Source organism: Bidens hawaiensis, unplaced genomic scaffold (assembly GCF_021521415.1).
Source record: "Bidens hawaiensis isolate Kalapana, Puna unplaced genomic scaffold, B.hawaiensis_p1.1 tig00419396_1, whole genome shotgun sequence".
Lineage (NCBI taxonomy): Eukaryota > Viridiplantae > Streptophyta > Magnoliopsida > Asterales > Asteraceae > Bidens > Bidens hawaiensis.
Window position 1 is genome coordinate 1,143,876 of NW_027504847.1, and position 25,809 is coordinate 1,169,684.

A 25,809-nucleotide genomic window follows, 5' to 3' on the forward strand; every position below is an offset into this window, starting at 1 on the left:
TTTGATGAGACCCAAGACCCGTTTATTTTTGTACTATAAAATTGGTTTTTTTAATTATAAATAATATATATGAAAGTTAATTATATACTTATGGTTTGATGAAACCCAAGACCCGTTTAGTTTTTTTTACTATAAAATTGGTTTTTTAATTTAAATAATATATATATATATCTTTTTTAAAATAAATAAGATATTAATTTTTAGTATATCCTATTTATAGGAGTTTTACATCAATAAATAATTTTTTATTTAATGAGATGTTATAACCCGTTTAAGGAATATCTGGGTTTGGTAAAACTCATACCCATAAATTCGGGTCAAATGCATGAGAAGCCTCTATTTAAAAATCAAGCAAATCTAGTGACTCCAAAAAAAAGGGGAGCGACTACATCGCGACACGTAGGATTTTTATGTTTTCGTTTATATATACTATAGATTTGGTACACTTGGATTTGGAAATGAACCCTAATTAGCAAAATTGTCAAATTATTTATCATATAATTAAAAACGTGATTTTAAGTGTCTTTTTTCTACTCGCCCAAGCCTTGAAATTTAAAGTGATTCTCGAAAAGAGACAGCCCTAGTAAGTGGTAATTGAAGTTACCTTGTCCAGAAGTATATTATGTAGCATAATAGGGTAAATATCAACCGGTTTCTGAGTTCTCTCTAGGACCAAAAGGGCTTCAGCTATTCCTACTGCTATTTTAACTCTTGTGTTCCATGGAAGTGGCATTTTGTCCTCTGCAAAGGATGTAAAAGTTACATTGGTACATTACATTATATATGTCATTATTTCATCCACTTGCTATGTTTGGTTTTTTATTTGTTGTTCAATACTCTACTTACTTGTGATCAGGTGAGAATATAAGCTTCCATTCTCCATGAATTCATAAATAAGGAACAGTTGTTCGTCTTCTAAGCAATAGCCTAGAATCTTAACAAGGTTCGGATGATTAAACTTGTTTAAGAATGTCATGTCAACAAACTGCAACCATGTATGATCATTAGGTTCATAAGCGAGTTAATAATATCCCGTTTTAGAAACTTTTACTTCTTAAGGGTGCATGGAGTACATCCCGCAACTCTCCATTTTCATTAGCGCCACGTCAATTTTTGTAATCTCATCTAATCTCAAGATAATGGAAATGCATTCACTTCTCATCCCAGAGGGATTGTCCAAAAACCCTTGATTAATTATTTAATTCAAATATTTTAATCATTTAAGTAATTATTATAATGCATTTTCTTAACTTTTTAAACCTTTTATATTAACATCAAGGTTCGGGATCGTTGGCACAAGTTCACCACTTATACCTAATTTTGTTCGGTACCACATGCACGAGATGGTGTTCCCCTTCGGTACCAAATGGAATTTCATCCCCTCCCGACTCATCCTAGCCGCTCCCACTGCTAGCACCCTTATATACAAATGTTTGTGTTATGTACATAGAAAACCAATAAAAATTCTCATATGTTTTGTTTTCCCACTTTTAAATGTTACCTATGCATGATTTGCACATGTATAGATTACAAAATGTATGGAATTTTCTTTTTTAGAATATTAGAAAGATTTTAAAAAATTTTAAAATTGAAAAATTGAATATATAATGTCATTTGCTTTTAAGCAAAAGATTAAGTTAGTTACCTCCTCTTTCAAGTGGCAATGATCAATCTTGTAGTGATCATACCTCCTAATGGCAATCTTCAATACACCATCAACAACAGACATGGGAGATGTGTTTGTATCTATGTAACCTTCAAAAACCTCCCCAATCATTCCCCCACCCAACCTCAAATCATGTGTGAAATCTCGTGGCATATTTTAGATCATCAAAAGAAAACTTCTTCAAATCATGAACCAATATTAGTGATTTTCTAGGCGAAGGTGCTTCAAGGCGATTCGACTTGGTTTGAGCTTGAAGAAAGGAGCATGACAAATTATAAGAATTGGTTTGAGCTTGAAGAAAGGAGCATGACAAATTATAAGAAAAAGGTGTATTGATTTTTATTAATCCCAACTATCATCTTTTGATTGCTGCTGGTCATAACTAACGAATTGGCAGATAACGATCCCACTTTTAATCATATTTGATCCCAACGGTTCGCGATTAACAGATTTCTAACGTCGTTAGTTGTAGGTCGCCAGAAAAATATTTTTGGCTGGAAAACTCACATTTTTTCGGGAAAACTCAACATTTCTGTCTCAAACATCGTTGTAACGTTGGATCGGATCATTAACAACTCTTGTAAATCCTCAATGATTGAGGTCGTCGGAACCCTAGAACCATCATTAGAAATCGGTTGGTGGTGCTCAAGTGGTGGTGGTTGGTTGGTGCTGAGTCAGTTGACGGTGGTGCCGGTGTTCAGGTTGAGTTTCCCGGCAAAAAAATGTGACTTTTCTGGCCAAAAGCGTTTTTAAGGCGACATGCAAGTAACGGCGTTAGGATTCTGTTAGTCGCAGACCGTTGGGAATAAATATGTTAAAAGACGGGACCGTCATCAGCCAATTCATTAGTTGAAACCGGCGACGACCAAAAAATAATAATTGGGATTAATAAAAAATAATATGCTAAAAAAATAATAATAATAACATAGGAAATATTCTAATGATATACAAAAAGGAGGTATATACCGGAGTTGGCATTAGCCCCATTAGGTGATATAAAAGGCCATTTAATCATTCTAGCAAATGCCAATATGCCTGGATCTGGTTTTATACGGGCGTTGAATTTATTTTGTGATGCTAGAGCGTGCTCTAGAGCGACCACAATCTCGGCCATTGTAGGCCGTTTCCTTGACTCACTACTTACACAACGGTCTGCAATATGCACGAATACCTTCAAGCACTTAGGAGAGATCTGACTTTTAATATTAAATCGACGATTTCATACACTTTCCCTTTCTCAATAGATTCATGAGCCCACTTTGCCAAACTACACGTATCATCGTCAAGACTTCTATCCAATGCCACCCGCCCGCATAACAACTCAAATAATACCACCCCAAAGGAAAACACATATGATTTCCTTGTCAATCATCCGGTCAAATAATACTCTGGATCGAGATAGCCAAAGGTACCCCTAATTAGCGTATTGACATAGTATGTACTTGATGTGGTGGTTGTGCCAATTTTGGATAATCCAAAATCTGATATCTTAGCCGCATAATCTTTATCTAACAGAATATTTGTGCTTTTGACATCACGGTGTATAACTCCATGTTGGGGGCCTGTTCCCGTATGAAGGTAATGCAATCCTCTTGTGGCACCTATGCTTATATTTAGTCGTTGTACCCAAGTCAATATGGTACCATATCTATGCAAATGACCATCAAGGGTTCCGTTTGGCATAAAGTCATAGATAAGGATTATTTCTAAGTTTTCGTTGCAATAACCGATCAAAGACGCAAGATTACAATGCCTCAACTTCATAAGCATCTCAATTTCAGCCCAAAACTCGGGTGCTCCTTGGTTGGAACTTGGATCTAATCGTTTAATGGCAACAATAACATTTGCCTCATTTCAATATCGATAGTAGCTTTATACACTTTACCGAATCCACCCTCCCCTACCACCAACGCATCATCGAAATTATTGGTGGCTGATAGAATCTCAACAAGTGAAAATTGTTTCATAATTGTTGGCAGTGGGAAGTTTTTTCTGTCATGATGACACAGACAAATAAAAAGCTGCCAATGTCAACCCCTTGAAAGTTACTTGGCAGCTAGGAAGCAATAATAATTTAACAAAAATGTCAATTTGAGTGGCATAATCACAGGAAAAGAAATTCAGATGATTTGTTGGTCTATGGACCGAGTCATATGTACATGTATTGATATGCATTTTAAGCATGGTATCTTCATTGATATAGTTCAATAATTAAGTTTGATGATTTTAATAATTTGGTGATTCGAGTGTCACCGCTATTATTTTAATATGATTGAAATTACTTAAAATCAAGAGTATGTAAAATAAATATTGACGCAAGTTATGGTTGAGGCTTGAAACCTTATTGTATCATGTTCGAAACTTGACTGAATGGTGTTTCCCAAGACAGTGAGTTTCCTCCTTGATAGTGTCTTTGTGTGATTCAGGCTTAAAGCTTCAAAATCAGTTTGAATTGTTGACATCTCACTTCATGAAAACTCACTCTGGTATTTGGATAGTTCCAAACACTATTAAAAATGATAGTAAGTTGTTTTTCAAACACTATTGTATAGTTAACTAGTCACACAAATATAAACCATACGGTACAACCAGTTGCATCATTTCTAAACCCATCTTGACATGACTGAAAAACCGGTCTTTAAAAGTTAAAACATTGGTGAAAACAAACAATCATCACCCTTAATTTGAAAAAAGAAGAACCATTAGTGTACTTACATAATTGATAAGGGGCCATTGTGGCAATCTCTCAAAAATAAACTCGGATCCTTGTCATCATCAGTCTATAAATACAACACAAAATTAGGTTTTATAATACAAATACAGCCTCACAACAAAAAGCCGCCGTCATCCCACTCTCAAAAATATTATGCCTTCACTAGATTTAAAATTTTTGTTACATTTGATGTTGTTTTTAAAATCTCAAAGAAAATTATGGAGTTGGGAAATGATGCTACAAAATATCGAATCATTTATCATAGGCATATTATTATTATTATGTGCTATGCTGATTCAAATATTATTTGCATGTCAGTCTGATCCCAAACTCAATTGTATGTTGTACACTTTCGTATTCTTTGTTTTATCTGTTGCAATTTGGTTAATTTCGTTTTTTATAGTTTTAAGATTCGGTTATTATTTTGGACTTGATCAATGTTTTAAAAGCTAGTTTTTAACTTTTACCGGATTAGACTAAAAATGGGACAATGGGTTGAAATGAGTTGTATTTGGAGGTTCAACCGAGTTGAATTAATTACCTTGTAACTTTATATAAATGGAGTTTCAACTAAGTATATGATTCCATAATTAAACATAATCCAAAAGTTAACATATACTTAAAAAATAAATCAAAATCACTCGATTTTCAAAAAATAATCCCAAAATCTAATCGTTTCAATGAAAGTCCTTACGTTAAAGACTAATTTAAAAAAAAAACCTGGGTCGCAAAATATTAGAAATATTTTTGGTTTAAAACCGGTTTGCCGGTTTAAACTGGTATTTTAGAAAAAAAAAGTGTTGGTTCAATGTTCTATCAAAGTGCTTAAAAATACTGGACTGATATGCGAAATCCACTTCACCAGTTCAACCCGTCGGTATGAACATGTTTTTAAAACACGTTTTTAAAACACTGGACTTGATACTTATTCTGGAACGATGTAACATGGGTTAAATATTTATACAAGTGTAACCCCAATAAATATGTAAAAAGATACGCACTCTTTTTACCCGAATTACAATTGATTAAGATAAGTTTCTACTTGCAATAATGATAAAAATACAATATTCTGTTTTTTCATTTTTCTTTTGTACACCGGTTTTAAGTGGGCACTAATTTTTTCTATCATAGTTTGATTTGAATTTGAGGAAGATGAAGAAGACCCATTGGGAAAATTAAGTGTTTCCGATATTAAGATTATCTACAACTCTACAACTCGTTCTTTTCATGTTTTATGAGACAAAAAGAAAGAGTAAAAATCTAAAATGGGTCTACATTGGCCCACGTTTCCAATGAATATCCGCATAAGAGCATCTACAATAAGAACTTTGAAAAACATGAATAGTCATCTACAACGTCATAAAAACATAATTATTTAAAAAAACACTCAAATAAGAAATCTTAAAAACACCAAAAAAACATCGTCACGCCATCACCACATTTTACCCCTAAAACCCCCTACCTGACACCACCACCTGCAAAAGGGCCCATCTCCATGTCATTTTTTTAGTTCTTAGCCAAAAGCTTATTCTAAAAATGACTTCCACAAATCTTATCCATAGTAATAAAAACTGATAACGTGTAAAAACACCAATACAAACAACCTTCAAAAACACCTGTGTATATGTCCCAATGTGTTTGTGGAACATGTGGCTTGCTCGCATGGACGTTGGTGCTTTTTATTTCGTTTTTTCTTTTGTTTTTTTTTTCTGGGACCAATGTACATTTATACAAGAAGCTAGTTGATGCAATGGATGTTGCATATGATAGGGATGTGATTTTTAACCGTATCTTCACCCCAAACCTGACCTGAAATTCAAATAGTTGGCTCAACTATTTTTGGGGTCTAAAGCAAAGGAAAATTTGATGCCCTTATTAAAGTTGCGTGAGGAGATTATAGAAATTTTAACTTTTATTTCCAAAAAATAATAGAATCTATAATAGGAGAGTAAGAATAAAAAAATACAATTAAGTTTCGTAAAACTTCAAAAAACATACATCATAATCTAAAATTCCAAGACATACACTCTTGCCCACCAAATTCACTGAGTGATATTTTTATAATATAAAAAGTAGTTTATAACGTTATGAGTGGCGAAGAAAGAAATGCGTTAAATTTTCTGTAAATTTGAAAATTACTGTTCACCATATATAATTTTTTAATATTTGTTGAAAGTGGTTATGAGTGAATGAGAAAGAAAATGTAATGTTAAAAATATGAAACAATACTATTTAATTGAAAAAGAGAGAAAATGTAGTATATTTTAGTGTAATTTTAGATTTAAAGATAGGGAAATGGATATGAGTGTTCTTACTATAATCTTATTCTATAAATATATTGCTCTCTCAAACTTGGATAAATTTGGAGGGCCCCGAAATCATTGAGTCGCCCCTATGGTTATCAAGATCGACAAGATGGTTTTGATTGGGTTCATTGTCATATACCTTAGTTAGAGGATCGTTGTTAGAGGCATCAATCAAAGGTGAGTATTGAATAAATGAAAAGAGTTGATTAATTATTGTCACTTAATAGTGTCATGTCTAATGAGCAATCAATGTCACGTTTCGGCATGTTCCGTCGTTTTGGTTGGGGTGTGACATCTAGAAAGCGGGATAGTCATGGAGCGATTTCTAAGTATCCTAATGATTAATCTCCTGTCGATTTCAAAATCACATACTCCTTGCATGCTCGTACTTATAACAAACCTATGGAATACGTTGTAATTCATTTTGAATGACTTTAATACCTTAGATTACACATTAATACTAACCAAATCTAAATGACCAATTGGTGTCTCATAACGGTTAAGTAAACCAATAAGGCAGTTAGACAATCAGTTAGATATCCTTTCAGACTCCTAGGAGATGAACTGTCGGGATAAATTATTGTCGGAAAACTAGTCCTATAGCTGGCCTAATTATCACTACAAAACCATAAACACCAAGTAAACGATTTAAATGTAAAATCCTATAATACACGAAACCAATTCATGCAACAAGAATCATATAGGACATCACATAACCAAACTAAAATCAATCACATGAGCATGCGTAAAATTTATTCATAAAACTAGAACCTGACAATAAAAATTCAACACACAACCCAAACTACTCGCTAGACTATCATTGTTCAACCAAACATAGATAGTTCTAACGGTTTAGCTACTCATATTATTAACAACAAAAACCAAATAAAAAATAGTAGCAAACTCATGATCCAAACAAAATTTAAAACGAAAGATTAACAAACTTGATCGTTGTCTAGCTCGTTGCTCGAATGGTGACTCCTCTCCAAAATAACTAGTCTGCCCTTGTCGAACCATAATAATAATAATAATAATAATAATAATAATATCCCTCGTTGACTATTGCTGCCGCCAAATATATCCCAGTCAAATAATAACTATTTTTGTTAATTGCCATAATAATAATAATAATAATATCCCTCGTTGACTCTTGCTGCCGTCAAATATATCCCAATCAAATAATAACTATTTTTGTTAATTGCCAATGCCAACCTCTCTAGCATATGGTTACCCCTATAGTTATCCTATGAACCCACTTGGTTGAATCCAGCCAATCTCCTTTTGAAGTCGTATGCAAACATTGTATAAAGCTATGCTGGTTTGTTTCTTTGGTGCAACCTAATAATATTCTTTGGTCTCGTAGAATTATGTTTTTTTTGCTGCCAAATTCCATGTATTTGATTATGTACATTTGACTTTCTAATTTAGCTCATATATTTAGTATATTTGAAACTCATGATATACGATTGTCAATAAACGATAACAAGTATGTAAATTAAACGGCCATGTAAAAAAGTAAGGATCAAATACGAGTATATAAAACAATTTAATAAGTAGTTATTGCTGTTGAGTTAATTCATTAGTTTAAGCTCATTGTTTCTTAAAATTTTTAAACTTTAAGTATTTTACACAAAATATCGATAATTAATCTCAATCATCGATCATACAAGATTAACAAATATAAAGAGTTTTCTTAGTTTTTTTTTAAATAAAGTTCATGTAATCTTAGGGGGGTGTTTGAGATTTCTTATTTTACCTCCTTATGACTTATATAAGTCATAAGTTATAAGTTACAAAGTTATAAGTTATGACTTATCTCACAAATTTTAACCTTTTCAAACCCCTTACCTTGTAACTTATAAGTCATAAAAAGATAAATAAACAATCCCAAACTTCCCCTTAATTTTAATTTTTACCTAGCTAGTTTATATAAAATTACACATATATATATATATAAATAAATAAAACAAGTACATGATAAAGATTAGGATCCCAGTCAAACTTATCGGCTTGTTATAGTCAACATGAGCCTGAAAATGCTTTTGTTTTCTCTCATTTTAGTCACTCACTCCCTCCCACTTGATGTACTTGCCAATTTGCCATTGACTACCGAAGCACACATCTTAATTCATATATTCACACTACAACACGTCACAACAAATTAGTAACCCTTTTTTATAAGACTGTTCTCTATGACAGGGGACATCAAAACTCCTCTACAGTGTCATATTAGTGTCACGTGAGCACTAAAAGGCATTGAAGCCCCAACCTATAATGCTCTGTTGTGATTTAAAGCCCCTTGAGTGTCTCATTATATATATACATATGTATGTATGTGTGTGTTAGAGATGGAGAGAGAGGGCCCACCAAAATTACCCGAGCGCCCATCATTGTAAAGCCCCCCCCCCCCCCCCTTCCCCAAGGGGCCCCTTCACGGTGTGCAAGGGCATCGAAGCCCCAATGGCGCAAGAAATTTAAAATCACCAAAAAACATTATCACGTCATCACCACCTTTTACACCCCAAACCCCCACCCGACCCCACCACTTGCAAAAGGGCCCACCTCCATCTTATTTTTTCTAGTTCTTAGCCAAAAACTTTTAAAATGAGTCCCACAAATCTTGTTCAGAATAAGTAAAAACTAATAACGTGTAAAAACACCACAAAACAACCCTTATAAACACCTTATTGTGTATATGTCCCAATGTGTTTGTGGGACATGTGGCTTGCCAGCATGGACGTTGGTATTTTTTATTTCGTTTTTTCTTTTGTTTTTTTTCCAAGGACCAATGTACATTTATACAAGAAGCTAGCTAACTCAATGGATGTCGCGTATGATAGGGATGTGATTTTTAACTATATCTTCACCCGGAACCTGACTCGAACTTTTCCAAACCTCAAATAGTTTAGTTATAGGTCTAGCCCAACTATTTTGAGGGCCTAAAGCGAAGGAAAATTTGATGCCCTTATTAAAGTTGTGTGAGGAGGTTATAGAAATTTTAACTTTTATTTTCAAAATAATAAAATCTATAACAGGAGAGTGAGAGTAAAAAAAACAACTAAATTTCATAAAACTTCAAAAAACATACATCATAATCCAAAAATCCAAGACATATATAACCATCTTAGTCTCAAAACTATGTATTCTTAAAGCATTCACTCCTCTCCACTATATTTAGTGAGTGATGTTTTTATAATATAAAGAGTAGTTTATGGTGTTGTGAGAAGAAAGAAATATAAAGAGTTTTCTTAGTTTTTTTTTAAATAAAGTTCATGTAATCTTAGGGGGGTGTTTGAGATTTCTTATTTTACCTCCTTATGACTTATATAAGTCATAAGTTATAAGTTACAAAGTTATAAGTTATGACTTATCTCACAAATTTTAACCTTTTCAAACCCCTTACCTTGTAACTTATAAGTCATAAAAAGATAAATAAACAATCCCAAACTTCCCCTTAATTTTAATTTTTACCTAGCTAGTTTATATAAAATTACACATATATATATATATATATAAATAAATAAAACAAGTACATGATAAAGATTAGGATCCCAGTCAAACTTATCGGCTTGTTATAGTCAACATGAGCCTGAAAATGCTTTTGTTTTCTCTCATTTTAGTCACTCACTCCCTCCCACTTGATGTACTTGCCAATTTGCCATTGACTACCGAAGCACACATCTTAATTCATATATTCACACTACAACACGTCACAACAAATTAGTAACCCTTTTTTATAAGACTGTTCTCTATGACAGGGGACATCAAAACTCCTCTACAGTGTCATATTAGTGTCACGTGAGCACTAAAAGGCATTGAAGCCCCAACCTATAATGCTCTGTTGTGATTTAAAGCCCCTTGAGTGTCTCATTATATATATACATATGTATGTATGTGTGTGTTAGAGATGGAGAGAGAGGGCCCACCAAAATTACCCGAGCGCCCATCATTGTAAAGCCCCCCCCTTCCCCAAGGGGCCCCTTCACGGTGTGCAAGGGCATCGAAGCCCCAATGGCGCAAGAAATTTAAAATCACCAAAAAACATTATCACGTCATCACCACCTTTTACACCCCAAACCCCCACCCGACCCCACCACTTGCAAAAGGGCCCACCTCCATCTTATTTTTTCTAGTTCTTAGCCAAAAACTTTTAAAATGAGTCCCACAAATCTTGTTCAGAATAAGTAAAAACTAATAACGTGTAAAAACACCACAAAACAACCCTTATAAACACCTTATTGTGTATATGTCCCAATGTGTTTGTGGGACATGTGGCTTGCCAGCATGGACGTTGGTATTTTTTATTTCGTTTTTTCTTTTGTTTTTTTTCCAAGGACCAATGTACATTTATACAAGAAGCTAGCTAACTCAATGGATGTCGCGTATGATAGGGATGTGATTTTTAACTATATCTTCACCCGGAACCTGACTCGAACTTTTCCAAACCTCAAATAGTTTAGTTATAGGTCTAGCCCAACTATTTTGAGGGCCTAAAGCGAAGGAAAATTTGATGCCCTTATTAAAGTTGTGTGAGGAGGTTATAGAAATTTTAACTTTTATTTTCAAAATAATAAAATCTATAACAGGAGAGTGAGAGTAAAAAAAACAACTAAATTTCATAAAACTTCAAAAAACATACATCATAATCCAAAAATCCAAGACATATATAACCATCTTAGTCTCAAAACTATGTATTCTTAAAGCATTCACTCCTCTCCACTATATTTAGTGAGTGATGTTTTTATAATATAAAGAGTAGTTTATGGTGTTGTGAGAAGAAAGAAATAAATGGTGTTGTGAGAAGAAAGAAAGAAATGGTTTTTGTTTTGTATTTGCCATTAAGCAATCTCATTCATTCGTTAATAGTGGTGGTGGCGACCATCGCCGTAACCACCTTTTTGAACCCAACTTTTCAAGGTGATATTGCTTAATTGCTTAACCACTATATTAATTGGATATTTGGAATCTTCAACTTATACGGGAGTTGGATACGAACATGTGCTTGCAGTTTCACATCTCGTGTATGTACATTGATAATGTGCGAAAATTAAAAGTTTAAACACTTTGTAACTTGTAGTGTTGAAAAAGAACCTGCAGATGTTACGAATGAAGCTGTAATTGATCGTTTTAAAAGATAAATTCATGTAGATGTCAATAGTAATATATATTACTAGCTTTTGAACCCGTGTATTACACGGTATTTGCAAATAATAAAAATAAAAGGATCCATTATTTGAAAGAAATGAACAAAATTAAAGGTGAAAATAAAATATATAGTACAAATAATAAGAAGTCTAGAATCTTAAATTTACAAAATCGATTTTTTTATATACAATATTTGCATAAATTGTTTTGACCAATTACCCGTGGATAACTATGATGAATGAGATGAGAGATTGGAGAATTAGAATGGAAATTATAATCCATTTCTCAAAATTGTTATGTCCCATGACCCAGAGATTATTAGTATAAATAAGACGAGAAATTAGATAATTAGAAATGAAATTATAACTCATTTGCCAGAATTATCTTAACCCATGACCCATGGATTGTTAGGATGAATTAAATGGAGATTAGAGAATTAGAAAGGAAATTATAACTCATTTGTCAACATGGTTTTGCTCCATAACCCATGGATAAGTATGATGAATGAGAAGAGAGATTAAGCCAAAAATGAATGTGGGATTACCACATCATACTTATTATTTTCTTTTATTAGTATAGTTAATTAGAGTTAGATGTTTATTGTGTTTAATGAAATTTGATTGCATTTACATATGTAGTTTATTTAATGTAATTTTTTTTACCAGATCCATTTTAATTTCACCCGTTTTACAAACATCGTTTCCTACAGGGAATGACGGTACTACAACAAACCAAGCCAATACCAACCCAGTACCCGTCGAAACGCGCGGGTAAATATCCAAAACCAAAATTATCCTTATATTTACTTCTATGTCAAAAAATCCTCTATAAATACTCATCATTCTTTCTAATTCCATATGTACAAGTCAAAATGTTTTCTAAGAAATTCCTTCTTGTGGTTGTCCTTTTGCTCCTCATCACTTTTGAAATCACTGCTAGGGAATTGCCTTCCAACCATGAGGGTGAGTACATCATTAATTTCGTTTAAAGAATATTAATTCCAAATGACCTATAGTTTTAATTCTTTGTGTAGTTTCAATAATGTCTACATGAAATGATGCAGGCAAAGTGGAAGTTGGCAAGTATGTTCATGGTTATGGTGGGTTTATGAATCGTCTGGTTGAAGATCCTTGTAGCGGATGTCATAGGTGTTGCAGCGATGTCTGTTGTTGAGTTGTTTCGATAAAGGAGAAGCAACTGCATAAATCAAGCAGTTCCTAAATAATCTAAGTACAATAAATGAAAGTGTTTCATTTCCATGTTTGTCCACTTGTTATCGTCTGCTTATAATTATATATGTTTTTCTAAATGTTGTCTTTTTATATCTGTGAGTTGACATTCAAAACAAAATTAAATAACAAATAAGATAAATTTTTAAGTTGCGACGAAATGGTCTACAATTTTCAAGAAGCCATCGTTAAGAGTACTCCCATTGGAAGCAATTCAGTCGGTCGCTCGGGCAATTTACCATTAAAATAAACTGAAAACCCAATATTGGGTAGCAACTTGTTATACTTATTCTAGTCATGTCTTTTGGAGTTGTGGGGTTTTATCTTTACGTGCTCTCTCATTTCTTATATCTTTGCTACTACTTGTTAGCCTCACATATACGACAAGTGTACCGAACTTGTTTATCAGAGAAACAAAATATATATGGAACTCAAGAACACGTTCTACAACTCTAATGTTGTGTTCCCGAGTTTCATTTAAGAAAGGAAAATGAAGAAAAATTTAAAAAAGGTGTTCCCGAGTTTCATTTAAAGAAAGAAAAGAAGGGGAGATAAGAGAAAATGATGAGTAAAATAAAAGAATTTGTATCTTTCCAAATTCGAAAGATTAGGAAGAAAAATAAGTTGAAGAGAAAGAGGAGATACCAAAAGAAAAGATAAAAAGAGAAAATTTTCTTTTCATTGCCTTTCTTCTCTTAAATGAACTCGGGAACACAGAACCTGAAGTCCTAAACTAAGATTTGACTGAAAATTGTTTGTAATCTAGTTTTGAAAATTGGTTTACTAATTAACTAATTAATGCAATAAAAAGAAAACCAAACAAACTTAAAAACATAAGCGAATGAAAGTAATGGAAAACTGACTAATATGATAAACAGGAAACCACCTAGGCAAGGTATCTTAATAACATTAAACGAGACTCGGGAATCTAACAAACACACGTAACCTGTTTATAAAGATAACTAACTAGACATGATTAAGGGCAACTAGATCTCTTGTTGGTCTCACTAACCACCCCCCACCCACCCACCCCAAACACATCTATAGAATGCGGGATAGTCGTGATGCAATATTTAAGTACTCTAATGATCAATCTCATGTCGATCTCAAAAATCACATAGTCCTCATAGGCCAAACCTAGGGAATACATGGTAATTCAATTATAACGACTTTAATAATACCTTAGATTACAAATTAATCCTAACCAATTCTAAATGACCAGCTGATGTCTTAAGTAAACCAATAAGGCAATTAGACAATCTCACTCTATATATCCCGTCAGACTCTCAAGAGGTGAACTACCGAGATAAATTATTGTCGGAAAACTAGTCCTATAGTTGGCCTAACCACTACAAATCCGTAAACACCTAGTACACGATATAAACGTAAAACCCTAAACAACACGAAACCAGTTCATGCAACAAGAATCATATAGGATATCAATTAACCAAACTAAAATCAATCACATGAGCATACACAAAATTTATTCATAAAAACCAGAACCTGACAATAAACATTCAACACACAACACAAACTACTCGCTAGACTATCATTGTTCAACCAAACATAGGTAGTTCTAACGATTTAGCTACTCATATTATTAACAATAAAAACCAAATAAAAAATAATAGCAAAACTCATGATCCAAACAAAAATTAAAACGAAAGATTAACAAACTTGATTGTTGTCATGCTCGTTTACTAGAACTAGACGGGTGCTCGCGCCATGCGGCGGGAAACAAAAATCATAGTAATCTTGTAAGAATTGTGGATGTTCAAGGTTCGTTTGAAATCTTAATAACGTTTGAACTAATAATCACTTTTGGTCAGCCGGTTTCTGAATGGTCAAACATAGCAAACGGTTTGGTTTATGGTTTATGTAGAAATATGGCCATAAAAAACCGGACCGGACGGTAAACTTATTATTGAAGCTTAATTCGTGAAACCAAACTATTAGTAACGATTCAGTTTAAAGTTTATACGATTCAGTTTCGGTTCTCAATAACAAAAAATCGAACCAACGGTTTGGCTAACTGTATTACTTAGAAACCGTTAAAAACCGAATTGTGAACATTCATACGTAATATGTTATTTTCTTTATTTGAAAAATTATAACAATACCATACCCAAATTAAAGACAATAAAATGCTCATTTTTATGGTGTATTTTTTTATAAAAAATATTAATTTATGAAAAAGTTATGGTCGTTGGAAAATCGTTGGTGGAAAGTTATTTACAATTAAAATTAAAATGAATATATAGGTAAAGATAAAGGTATAAATCATTAACTATTTCATATATTTATAAAAGTTGAGGGGGCAATGTTGAACTATTTTAAAACATATTTTCTAATGGACAAGTTTATCCTTCTCTTACATGCTATATAAGGTGTACCTTGTACATTAAAAGTTGTAAATTACTTAAAAATTAGGTGTCTTAATTTGCCAATCTTTAATGTATTATATATAGATATAGATAGTGACTCCACTCCAAAATAACTAGTCTGCCCTTCTTGAATCACCAAACAAATAATAATATGTTATGAATCACCACCGACAACCTTGCCGACAATATTGTATGACACCAAATTTCAAAGGCCAATTATACGACCTTGTCCACCAATTATACAATCTTGTCTTCTAAATAGTATAGTTGGTTGTAATATATATATCATGTAAATGTAAGGGTAAAGATTATCCGAGACACATTCTCATATTTGCTATTATCATCTTCCTTTCATAATCATATTCAATATTCTTATAATTGTGGTGATATTATAACACGTTATCAGTACGAGCCGCTTATATCCTAACCAAGAAAGGTAATAGACACAAAGGTATCTACATAAGCATCATAAACACTTCGTTAATTATGTACATTAGATATATATCTATGCATATACATATACTAACTAATATACTGAGTAATAGCAATAATGTGTATAAACATTGTTATTAAAATTTGATAACTATTCTAACTTTTATTTATATATGCACACTAATATCTCATTTAGAAGTTAGATTTATTTACACTAACAATTCTATTCTTATTATTATGCATACTAATTACATATATTTTATAAAATAAACTGTATTTAATATCTTATTTATTATCTTACTTTAAAATAATTAATATTATATATTATATATATACACACACACAAACGGTAATGTTACCGTTATAAACGGTAATATAACCGTTATAAAAGGGTTATAAATTTTCACTATAAATAACCAATCAATAACCCCATTTCATTTACAACAAACATTCTTCTTATTAAATTTATCCAAGATAAAATTATCAAAATGATTCACCCGGTTTTGATGTTGGTCACTATAATGCTTATACTACTTCTCATTCTAATTTTTAATCTCCCATCTGAAGATTTCGGCATTTTCTTTTTCTTTTATATGTTTATAGCTCTACCAATGTATTGTATCTCATTGTTGATTGATATATATGGATTCTAATATTTATCTTATTATTTGCTCTATTATGTTTAGCAACAAAATGTCAAATATAGCAAAACTCGAATTCCCTGCACTCAACATTTCTGGAGAAAATTATATGTCTTGGACAGCAAATGTCAAAAGACATTTAAAATCTATGGATGTGTTAGACGCAATCCAAGAATACAATGATTGCTCTGACCAGGATAAAGCAAGAACTGATGTTTTCATCCATAAACATATTGATGAATTACTACAGCATTAGTATTTTAATTATGATAACCCATATATGATATGGGAAGATTTGAAAAGCAGATTCGGTCATCTAAAGGAAGTTTTACTTCCTACTTCTAGAGATGAATGGAACAGTCTTAGGTTCCAAGATTTTAAGAGGGTAAATGATTACACCTCTGCTTTATACCGAATTTGTTCAAAGCTAGAATTTTGTGGGTATCCCGTAACAGAGGAAGAAAAGTTAGAGAAAACTTTCTCCACGTTTCATGCATCAAATATAAACTTGCAAACACATTATCGTATGCAGAATTTTAAGAGATACTATGATCTAAATGCATTACTCCTTGTAGCAGAGATAAATAATGAATTATTGATGAAAAATCATCAATCTCGTCCCACGGGTTCATTAGCAATACCAGAAGCACATGTTGCTCACAAAAGTTCTCATAAAAATTCTGATCATAAATGGGAACAAAGTCGAGGACGAGGCCGTGGACGTGGACGTGGTCATTTTGACAAAAGGCATTTTAATGATCGTAAGCATCCATTCAAATGGAACAATAACTCTTACGGTCGTGGTCGTGGCCGTGGTCGTGGTCGTAACCAGAGAGCCAATAATTATCATGTCCCACACAATACCAATTCCAACCACCAAAATAAATGGAATGAAGCTGGTAGGTCCGAAAACAATGGCACTTCATGTTTTAGATGTGGAAGTACAAACCACTGGGCAAAGGCTTGTCGCACAGCTCCACATCTGTGTGAACTGTACCAAGCCTCTCTAAAAGGAAAAGAGAAAGAAGTGAACCATGTTGATAACTTTAATAATATCAATGCTGAGCTGAGCGTTGAAGACTTTGGGGTAGAACTTTGAAACAAAGTTGCTTGACTACTATAATTAGATGCAGTTATTAAGTGTGTTCTCATTATCTTTAATTATGTAGTTCCTCTTTCATGTACTACTTGTGTTTCAATTAAATAAAGTTCTTATTAAAATATCATATGTCTTCGTTATACACTTATTTTTTTTCTTAATATTTTTCAAGATTTAAAATGAAAATCACCGGAGCACAAGATCAAACAAATGAAGAAGATATATGTATAGCGGATAGTGGAGCCACACATACTATACTTAGATCTAAAAAATATTTTTATAAACTGAAACCAACAAAAGGGATCATCAATACAATATCAGGTCCTACAAACTTGATAGAAGGAGTGGGAAAAGCTAATTTAGCATTACCAAATGGTACAAAGCTCAAAATAGAAAATGCTTTATTTTCCCCAAAATCAACAAGAAATTTGTTGAGTTTCAGAAACATATATCATAATGGATAAGATACTCAGTCAAGGACTGTTAGTAATGAAAAATATTTGCATATCATAAGCACAGATCAAATATTGGAAAAATTGCCAATGCTCCATTCTGGTTTGCATTATACATATATAAATATGCCTCAAGCACATATGGCAGTCAAAGAAAATTGTTGCGATTCTGGTATCATAAACTTATGGCATGACAGATTAGGCCATCCAGGATCCACAATGATGAAAAGGATCATTGAAAATACACATGGGCATCCACTGAAAGGTCAAAAGATCCATAAAATAGATAAAATGCCTCAATGTACATCTTGTTCTCTTGGAAAATTAATTACAATGCCTTCACCATTAAAAGTCGATAAAGAAACACCAATGTTTCTTGAAAGAATTCAAGGTGACATATGTGAACCAATTCATCCACCATGTGGACCATTTAGATACTTCATGGTCTTAATAGATGCATCCAGAAGATGGTCTAATATCTCTTTATTATCGACTCGTAATGTTGCTTTTGCAAAATTTCTTGCTCAAATTATCAAATTACGTGCACATTTTCCGGATTATACCATTAAAAGACTAAGGCTTGATAACGCGGGAGAATTTACATCACATGCTTTTGATGATTATTGCATGTCTGTGGGGATTGTTGTAGAACACCCTGTTGCTCATGTACACACACAAAATGGCTTAGCCGAGTCGTTGATCAAACGTCTACAGCTAATAGCTATACCATTAATAATGAGGACAAAACTCCCTGTTTCTATTTGGGGTCATGCAATTATGCATGCTGGATCATTAATCCGCGTGAGACCAAGTGCAAATCATAAATACTCTCCCACACAACTTGTTTCTGGAAATGCGCCAAATATCTCTCATCTTAGAATTTTTGGTTGTGCTGTGTATGTTCCTATTGCACCACCACAACGCACAAAAATAGGTCCCCAAAGAAGGTTGGGAATATATGTTGGATATGAAACATCTTCCATCATAAGATACCTTGAACCTTTAACAGGTGATGTATTTACAGCACGTTTTGCTGATTGTCATTTTAACGAGACAATGTTCCTGACATTAGGGGGAGAAATGAAAAAAGCAAGAAAGAGATATATCATGGTGTGTGCCATCATTGTTACACCTAGACCCAAGATCAAAACAAAGTGAGACAGAGGTTCAAAAAATAATACATCTATAAGAAATTGCAAATCAGTTACCTGATGCATTTACTGATATAAACAGGGTCACTAAATCTCATATACCAGCTGCTAATGCTCCAGCTCGAGTTGAGATTCCAAGCAAGCAAAACCATAATAATGCACCTCATGAATCTCAAAAACGTTTAAAACGTGGAAGGCCAATCGGTTCAAAGGATAAAAATCCTCGAAAAAGAAAGGGTTCTGAGAAGGATACTGACCCTAAGGAAGGAATGATTGACAAAACCTTCCCTCAGGAAAGAATAAATGATATAACATTTCCTCAGGAAGAAATAAATGATTCCAATAAAGAATTGTCAATAAACTATGGTAAATCACATATAATGTGGGATCGAGATGAAATGGAAAATATTGATGATATATTTTCTTATTATGTGGCAAGCGATATCATGGAAGAAAATGATGACCCTGAACCAAAATCTGTAGATGATTGTAAAAATCGACAAGATTGGAACAAATGGAAAGATGCTATGCAAGCTGAATTAAATTCACTAAACAATCGAAAGGTTTTTAGACCTATTGTCATTACACCAAAGTCAATGAAACCTGTAGGATATAAATGGGTTTTTGTGAGAAAACGAAATGAGAAAAATGAAGTTACAAGATATAAAGCAAGACTTGTAGCTCAAGGTTTTTCTCAGAGGCCAGGAATTGACTATGAAGAAACGTATTCTCCTGTCATGGATGCTATTACGTTTAGATATTTAATCAGCTTAGCAGTCTCTAAAAATTTAGAGATGCGCCTTATGGATGTTGTCACAGCTTACTTGTATGGATCACTAGATAGTGACATCTATATGAAAATTCCCGAAGGATTTAAACTCCCCGATGCAATAAGCTCAAAGCCTAAGGAAATGTATTCCATCAAATAACAAAGATCCTTGTATGGACTGAAACAATCTGGAAGGATGTGGTACAATCGTTTGAGTGATTATTTGATAAGCAAAGGATACACAAATAATCTTATTTGTCCATGTGTTTTCATCAAGAAGACAACATCAGGATATGTGATCATAGCTGTGTATGTTGACGATCTAAATTTAATTGGGACACAAAAAGAAATTAATGAAACAATTGCTCTTTTAAAGAAAGAATTCGAAATGAAAGATCTTGGAAAAACCAAATATTCTCTTGGTTTACAAATTGAGCACATGCATAATGGGATACTTGTGCATCAGTCAACTTATACTGAGAAACTCTTAAAACGTTTCAATATGGACAAAGCAAATCCTTTAAGCACACCGATGGTTGTTAGATCACTCAATGTTGACAATGATCCATTTCGTCCTTGCGAAGATAATGAAGAGATTCTTGGTCCCGAAGTACCATACCTCAGTGCAATTGGAGCACTTATGTATCTTACTAACTGTACAAGACCTGACATTTCTTTTGCAGTTAATTTATTGGCAAGATTCAGTTCATCCCCTACTAAAAGACATTGGAATGGCATTAAACATATTTTTCGGTATTTAAAAGGAAATGTTGATTTAGGTTTATTTTATCCTAACGATTCAAAAGAAGGGTTAGTTGGTTATGCAGATGCAGGTTATTTATCTGACCCCCATAAAGCAAAATCTCAAACTGGATATGTATTTAAGAATGGAGGAACTGCAATTTCATGACGTTCTCAGAAACAAACACTCATTGCAACATCTTCAAATCATGCTGAAGTCATTGCATTGCATGAAGCTTCAAGAGAATGTGTATGGTTAAGATCTATGTCACGACACATATTGATTTCTTGTGGACTAGAGAAAGATCGAATTCCAACTCCTATCTATGAAGATAATGCAGCTTGTGTCTCGCAAATGAAGGAAGGATATATCAAAAGTGACAGAACAAAGCATATACCACCAAGATACTTTGAGTATACTCGAGACCTTATTAAAGACAATCAGGTTGAAATGAGATATGTCCAGTCCAGCAACAACTCAGCTGATCTTTTCACAAAAGCACTTCCCACAGCAACATTCAGGAAACATGTTCATGATATTGGCATGCGCCATGTACGAACAATGTAACGACCTGCAATTTGAGGGGGAGCTATATACTGCACTCTTTTTCCCTTAGCTAAAGTTTTTTCCCATTGGGTTTTCCTTTAACAAGGTTTTTAATGAGGCAGTACTTCAAGACCCCGAAGTTTTGAAATGGTGTCATCCAAGGGGGAATGTTATGAATCACCACCGACAACCTTGCCGACAATATTGTATGACACCAAATTTCAAAGGCCAATTATATGACCTTGTCCACCAATTATACAATCTTGTCTTCTAAATAGTATAGTTGGTTGTAATATATATATCATGTAAATGTAAGGGTAAAGATTATCCGAGACACATTCTCATATTTGCTATTATTATCTTCCTTTCATAATCATATTCAATATTCTTATAATTGTGGTGATATTATAACATAATAATAATAATAATAAAATCTTATGCTCCAAGTTTCTGCCCTCGTTGACTCTTGCTGCCGTCAAATATATCCCAATCAAATAATAACTATTTTTGTTAATTGCCGATGCCAACTAGAGGTGCACAAATCGGGTTTTTTAAATATGCGGTTCCGGGTATGAAATCGGGTTCGGATATGATCGGATACTGAAAAATCGGGTATTTATAATACTCGAGTCGGGTTCAGGTCCGGGTATTGTCTCTAAAAACCATATCATATGCATCGGGTTCGAGTTGGGTATAGAACCGGGTATTTGAATACCCTATTTTCGGGTATTGAAAAAGCCCTTTTTCGGGATGTTTTGGGCTTTTATCCGGGTATTTTTCTGGTATAGATTGAATTTTTTAGGAGAGTGCACTTTTTAGGGGTATTTTTATGGTATTTTTCAGGTACAAATCGAGTATTTGAAATACCCGGTTTCGGGTATTGGAAAAACCTGATTTTGGGTATGGAACTGGTTCGGGTTTTCATGTATTACCGGGTATAAATCGGGTCCGGTTCGGGTTTGGGTTTGGGTTTTAGTACTGAAATGCATACCCTATCCATACATTACGGGTAGGGCGGACACGGGTTCAAATTAAAAATCCGAGTATAAAAAAAACGGTTCCGGGCATTTTATTTTTTTCGGGTTATGGTTTTTTTTACACCTCTAATGCCAACCTCTCTAGCACTATGGTTACCCCTATTTAATTATCCCATGAACCCACTTTGCTCAATCCAGCCAATTCCCTTTTGAAGTGTATGTAAACATTGTATAAAGCCATGCTGGTTTGTGTGCACACCCCCATCAATATTCTTAGCTGCCAAATTCCATGTATTTTGATCATGTGCATTTAGTCATTTACTATATCCAAAAATATAAATTAGTGATAACTGTGATATCATGTATTTAAATTCAATGTACTTAAATCTACGTATTACATTTCAAGACTTTCTAATTTAGCTCATATATTTATTTTTTTTGAAACTTGATAATCAATAAACGATAACAAAAATGTAAATTAAACAACCATGTAAAAAAGAAACGATCAAATATGAGTAAATAAAACAATTCAATAAGTAGTTATTGTTGTTGAGTTGATTTACCAGTTTTAGCTCGTTGCTTCTTGAAACTTTTAATCTTTAAATATAAACCAAAACGAGTATGATTTAATAATAACCCAAAACATCTAACAAGTGTAAGAAATATTAATATAAAGATATGTATAATTTAGACCACGTCAACTCAATTCAAAACAGATTACTTATGAAATCAACAATAATTAATATAGTGCAATTAATTAACTGCTGAGCCATGACTCAACAATGGGTTTCAAGTGATTTGAGTGATTCAATTGGTTGCAAAGATTCAATGGTTCCATTGAATGAGTGGTTGATGTTGATTGCTAATGAGGCAATTGAATGCGGCTGTATGGGTTTCAACTTAGTGAGTGGTTCATTGCAACATTGATGAGGCAATTGAATGCGGCAATGTCTATAACGATTAAGGTATGAAGGAATTCGTTAGACGTAAGTATTTTGTTCATCTTTGATTTGGTTTGCATTCGGTACCAATTTTTAACGGATTTTGAAATTTATGGTTTTGCTCCTCTAGTATGTAGGTTTTCATGACAATTTAGTTATTGTAGATATTGTTTTAAGAGTCACTTTCAAATTCAATGTTACATATTTTGATCTGGATAAGGTGTTAGGTGGATCCATGCAAAATATAAGTGAGGTTGGTTTAGATGTTGAAAATGGGACAATTTACTCTTCTTTATATATCCTACTTCTAATCTTTTAACATTCATCATAAAGATGTAATCCATGGACCGGGTCGGGCCAAGTAGCGGGTTGGAACGGGTTCAGGTATAAATGGGATCTTGACAAAATGAGTTCGGGTCGAAAGGGTCATTTAAAAAAATCTAAAATGACTTGGGTCGAAATGGGTACCAAATTTGAAATTACAAATGAAAAATGTTGAGACTTTGGACAAAAGAGTTTGTGTGGGCGAGGTATGGCTAAATAGCGAGTCAGGATGTGTGGATCAAACCGGCTTCTAGACAGAATTGATTTCATGTAAAAAAGGGTCAATTTTTATTGTTTTGTAACTTCAGTTGATGTAGTTTTAACATGAGTTCGCGCGGGATGGTGAATTGCTTTTGGCTTCACCTTGGCATTACATGACTTTACATTAATCTCAAAGATGTTTAAATGAATTCTACTTAATACTTTTGTCTACTTCAGAATGCAATGTTTGTAGTGCTAAATTTATTTTCAAAACACTTATATTTTTGTAATTTTGTTTACTTAAAAAAGTGATGTTTACTTCAGAAAGTTACTAGAAACTTAAAGCTGATGTGCCACATCTCGATCCTTCGTTTTATTGCTACAAATAGTTTGTTAATCATCACGTGGTGCACATAATATGCACACACTATATATTGTGGCAGATCTAGAACCTTGAATCTAGCCATGCTCATATTATATATGTATTGTGCACATAATTTTTTAATTTTTTTTACGTATATCGTGTGATAGTGTCCAACAATGAATAGTTTGATAATTTCTTTGGTACAAGTTATTTAAATTATTAATATCTTAATAAATCATTCTAAGGGTTGTTACTTAATTTTATTATGTATTTATGCAATTTAAGGTTAAAAATTTTATCACCCCCTGTATCATGCGTTACTGTAACGAACCAAATCGATGCCATCAGATCTCAGTTGCGTCCCCCGTCATGACACGCAGGTTTCCTGCTAGTCATGCATTAGACAAGATAACGAAATTTAATATATGTTAGTTATTTATTTATAGCTATATATGTATAAATGGTTGTCCATTCATATCTTATGCTTGATAATATTAACGTTCATTTAAATAACTCACAACAAAAATGAATGTTACTTCTAATAAACTTTCGGGTATAAGTTGGTTGTGGCTCAATGGTAGAGCACTCACTTTATAAGTGAGAGGTAGGGGGTTCAAACCTTACTATCACCTACTTATATGGGAGATATGAGGATGACCCTGGCTTGCCAGGGTTCGAGTCTTGATCTCACCCGGTTTTACCGGCTCCTCGTTGTCGTGCCGTTTGGCGGGCGTGGGGGTCGGGTTTTATCCGGTGAATCCCTCAATAGGTGGACCGCTAGAGGCTCCGTCCGTCCGGACTAGTAACCGGCTCGGGCTACCTTTAGCCAATGGGGGCCGCGTACGGAGTACCCGGCGTTACTTAGTTGGCCGTTCAAAAAAAATAAACGCTCAGGTAAGATTTTTTAATAGAAATTGAAATATTTTTCTTATATATATAATGCGTGTGTGCGCAGCTTGTATAAATATGATAGATTGGATATTTAGCTTTTACACAAGATCGTGTTTTAAATTTATAAAAGTGATTTCTACAAAGACTAAACACACACAAAATAGGCAAGTGTACCTATCGTATATGTAGAATAGTATTGGTAAGAACCAAGTATCGATCAGTGGACACAAAGGTTTCTAATAATAAATTGTTGTTTTACTTTAATCGGAGGTTTTAATCATTTTGGGGTTAATTTTTTTTGAACTTTTTATAAAATGTAAATACTTATATATAATATATAGGTGACCAAGACAAGAAATTATAAACGAGTTGTTCAATTATACGAAGGTTACCATCTAATATCTAGAATCCACTCCATTGTTCCTTGATGATTAATAGTTAAATATGTGATAGACTTGTCCTAATAATATATGATAGAATTATGATCCTCATTTTGGAGTGAACACATTCTATGACATAATGAATAATAGCATGTATATTTTCAAGTCCATCCTATGCTTAATAGCATGCTACCCCGAGAATGTCAATTTAAGTAGATAAGTAGTTGGTAAAGTAGAATGATTAGAATTAACTTCGATTTCTCAAATACCAATCCTAACAACTTTGAGTGGTTGTAGTTAACTCACACAACCTCCCCTTGGTTGATTTATGTAGGTTATAATTACACATTCCGTTAACATATGATTTCTTTAACTAGCATGATACCCTAAGCAAAGCCATTTTCGGATTACCAAGACTTAGAGAAATACATCATAACTTATATCTCATCATTTCTA

At 33.3% G+C, this 25,809-nt stretch overlaps 1 protein-coding gene, 1 long non-coding RNA gene, 1 other non-coding gene and 1 pseudogene across 3 annotated transcripts; 2 read left to right on the forward strand and 2 right to left on the reverse strand.

The window, feature by feature from the left end:
• Window positions 1-429: 429 nt before the first annotated feature.
• Window positions 430-1,819, reverse strand: LOC143608589 (putative serine/threonine-protein kinase CST). The gene is made up of 4 exons (XM_077083597.1): window positions 1,646-1,819; window positions 847-985; window positions 605-741; window positions 430-465 (listed from the first exon to the last, which is right to left on the reverse strand). The coding sequence occupies exons 1-4, from the start codon at window positions 1,817-1,819 to the stop codon at window positions 430-432; spliced, it is 486 nt and encodes a 161-aa protein (XP_076939712.1).
• Window positions 1,820-3,034: 1,215 nt separating this feature from the next.
• Window positions 3,035-3,633, reverse strand: LOC143608590 (putative receptor-like protein kinase At5g39000 pseudogene; annotated as a pseudogene).
• Window positions 3,634-4,602: 969 nt separating this feature from the next.
• On the forward strand, window positions 4,603-4,709 carry LOC143608669 (small nucleolar RNA Z122). The gene has a single exon (XR_013149307.1). It is a non-coding gene; the product is annotated as a small nucleolar RNA Z122 (small nucleolar RNA).
• Window positions 4,710-12,566: 7,857 nt separating this feature from the next.
• Window positions 12,567-13,152, forward strand: LOC143608647 (uncharacterized). Its single transcript, XR_013149301.1, has 2 exons — window positions 12,567-12,792; window positions 12,894-13,152. It is a non-coding gene; the product is annotated as an uncharacterized LOC143608647 (long non-coding RNA).
• The last annotated feature ends 12,657 nt before the right edge of the window (window positions 13,153-25,809 follow it).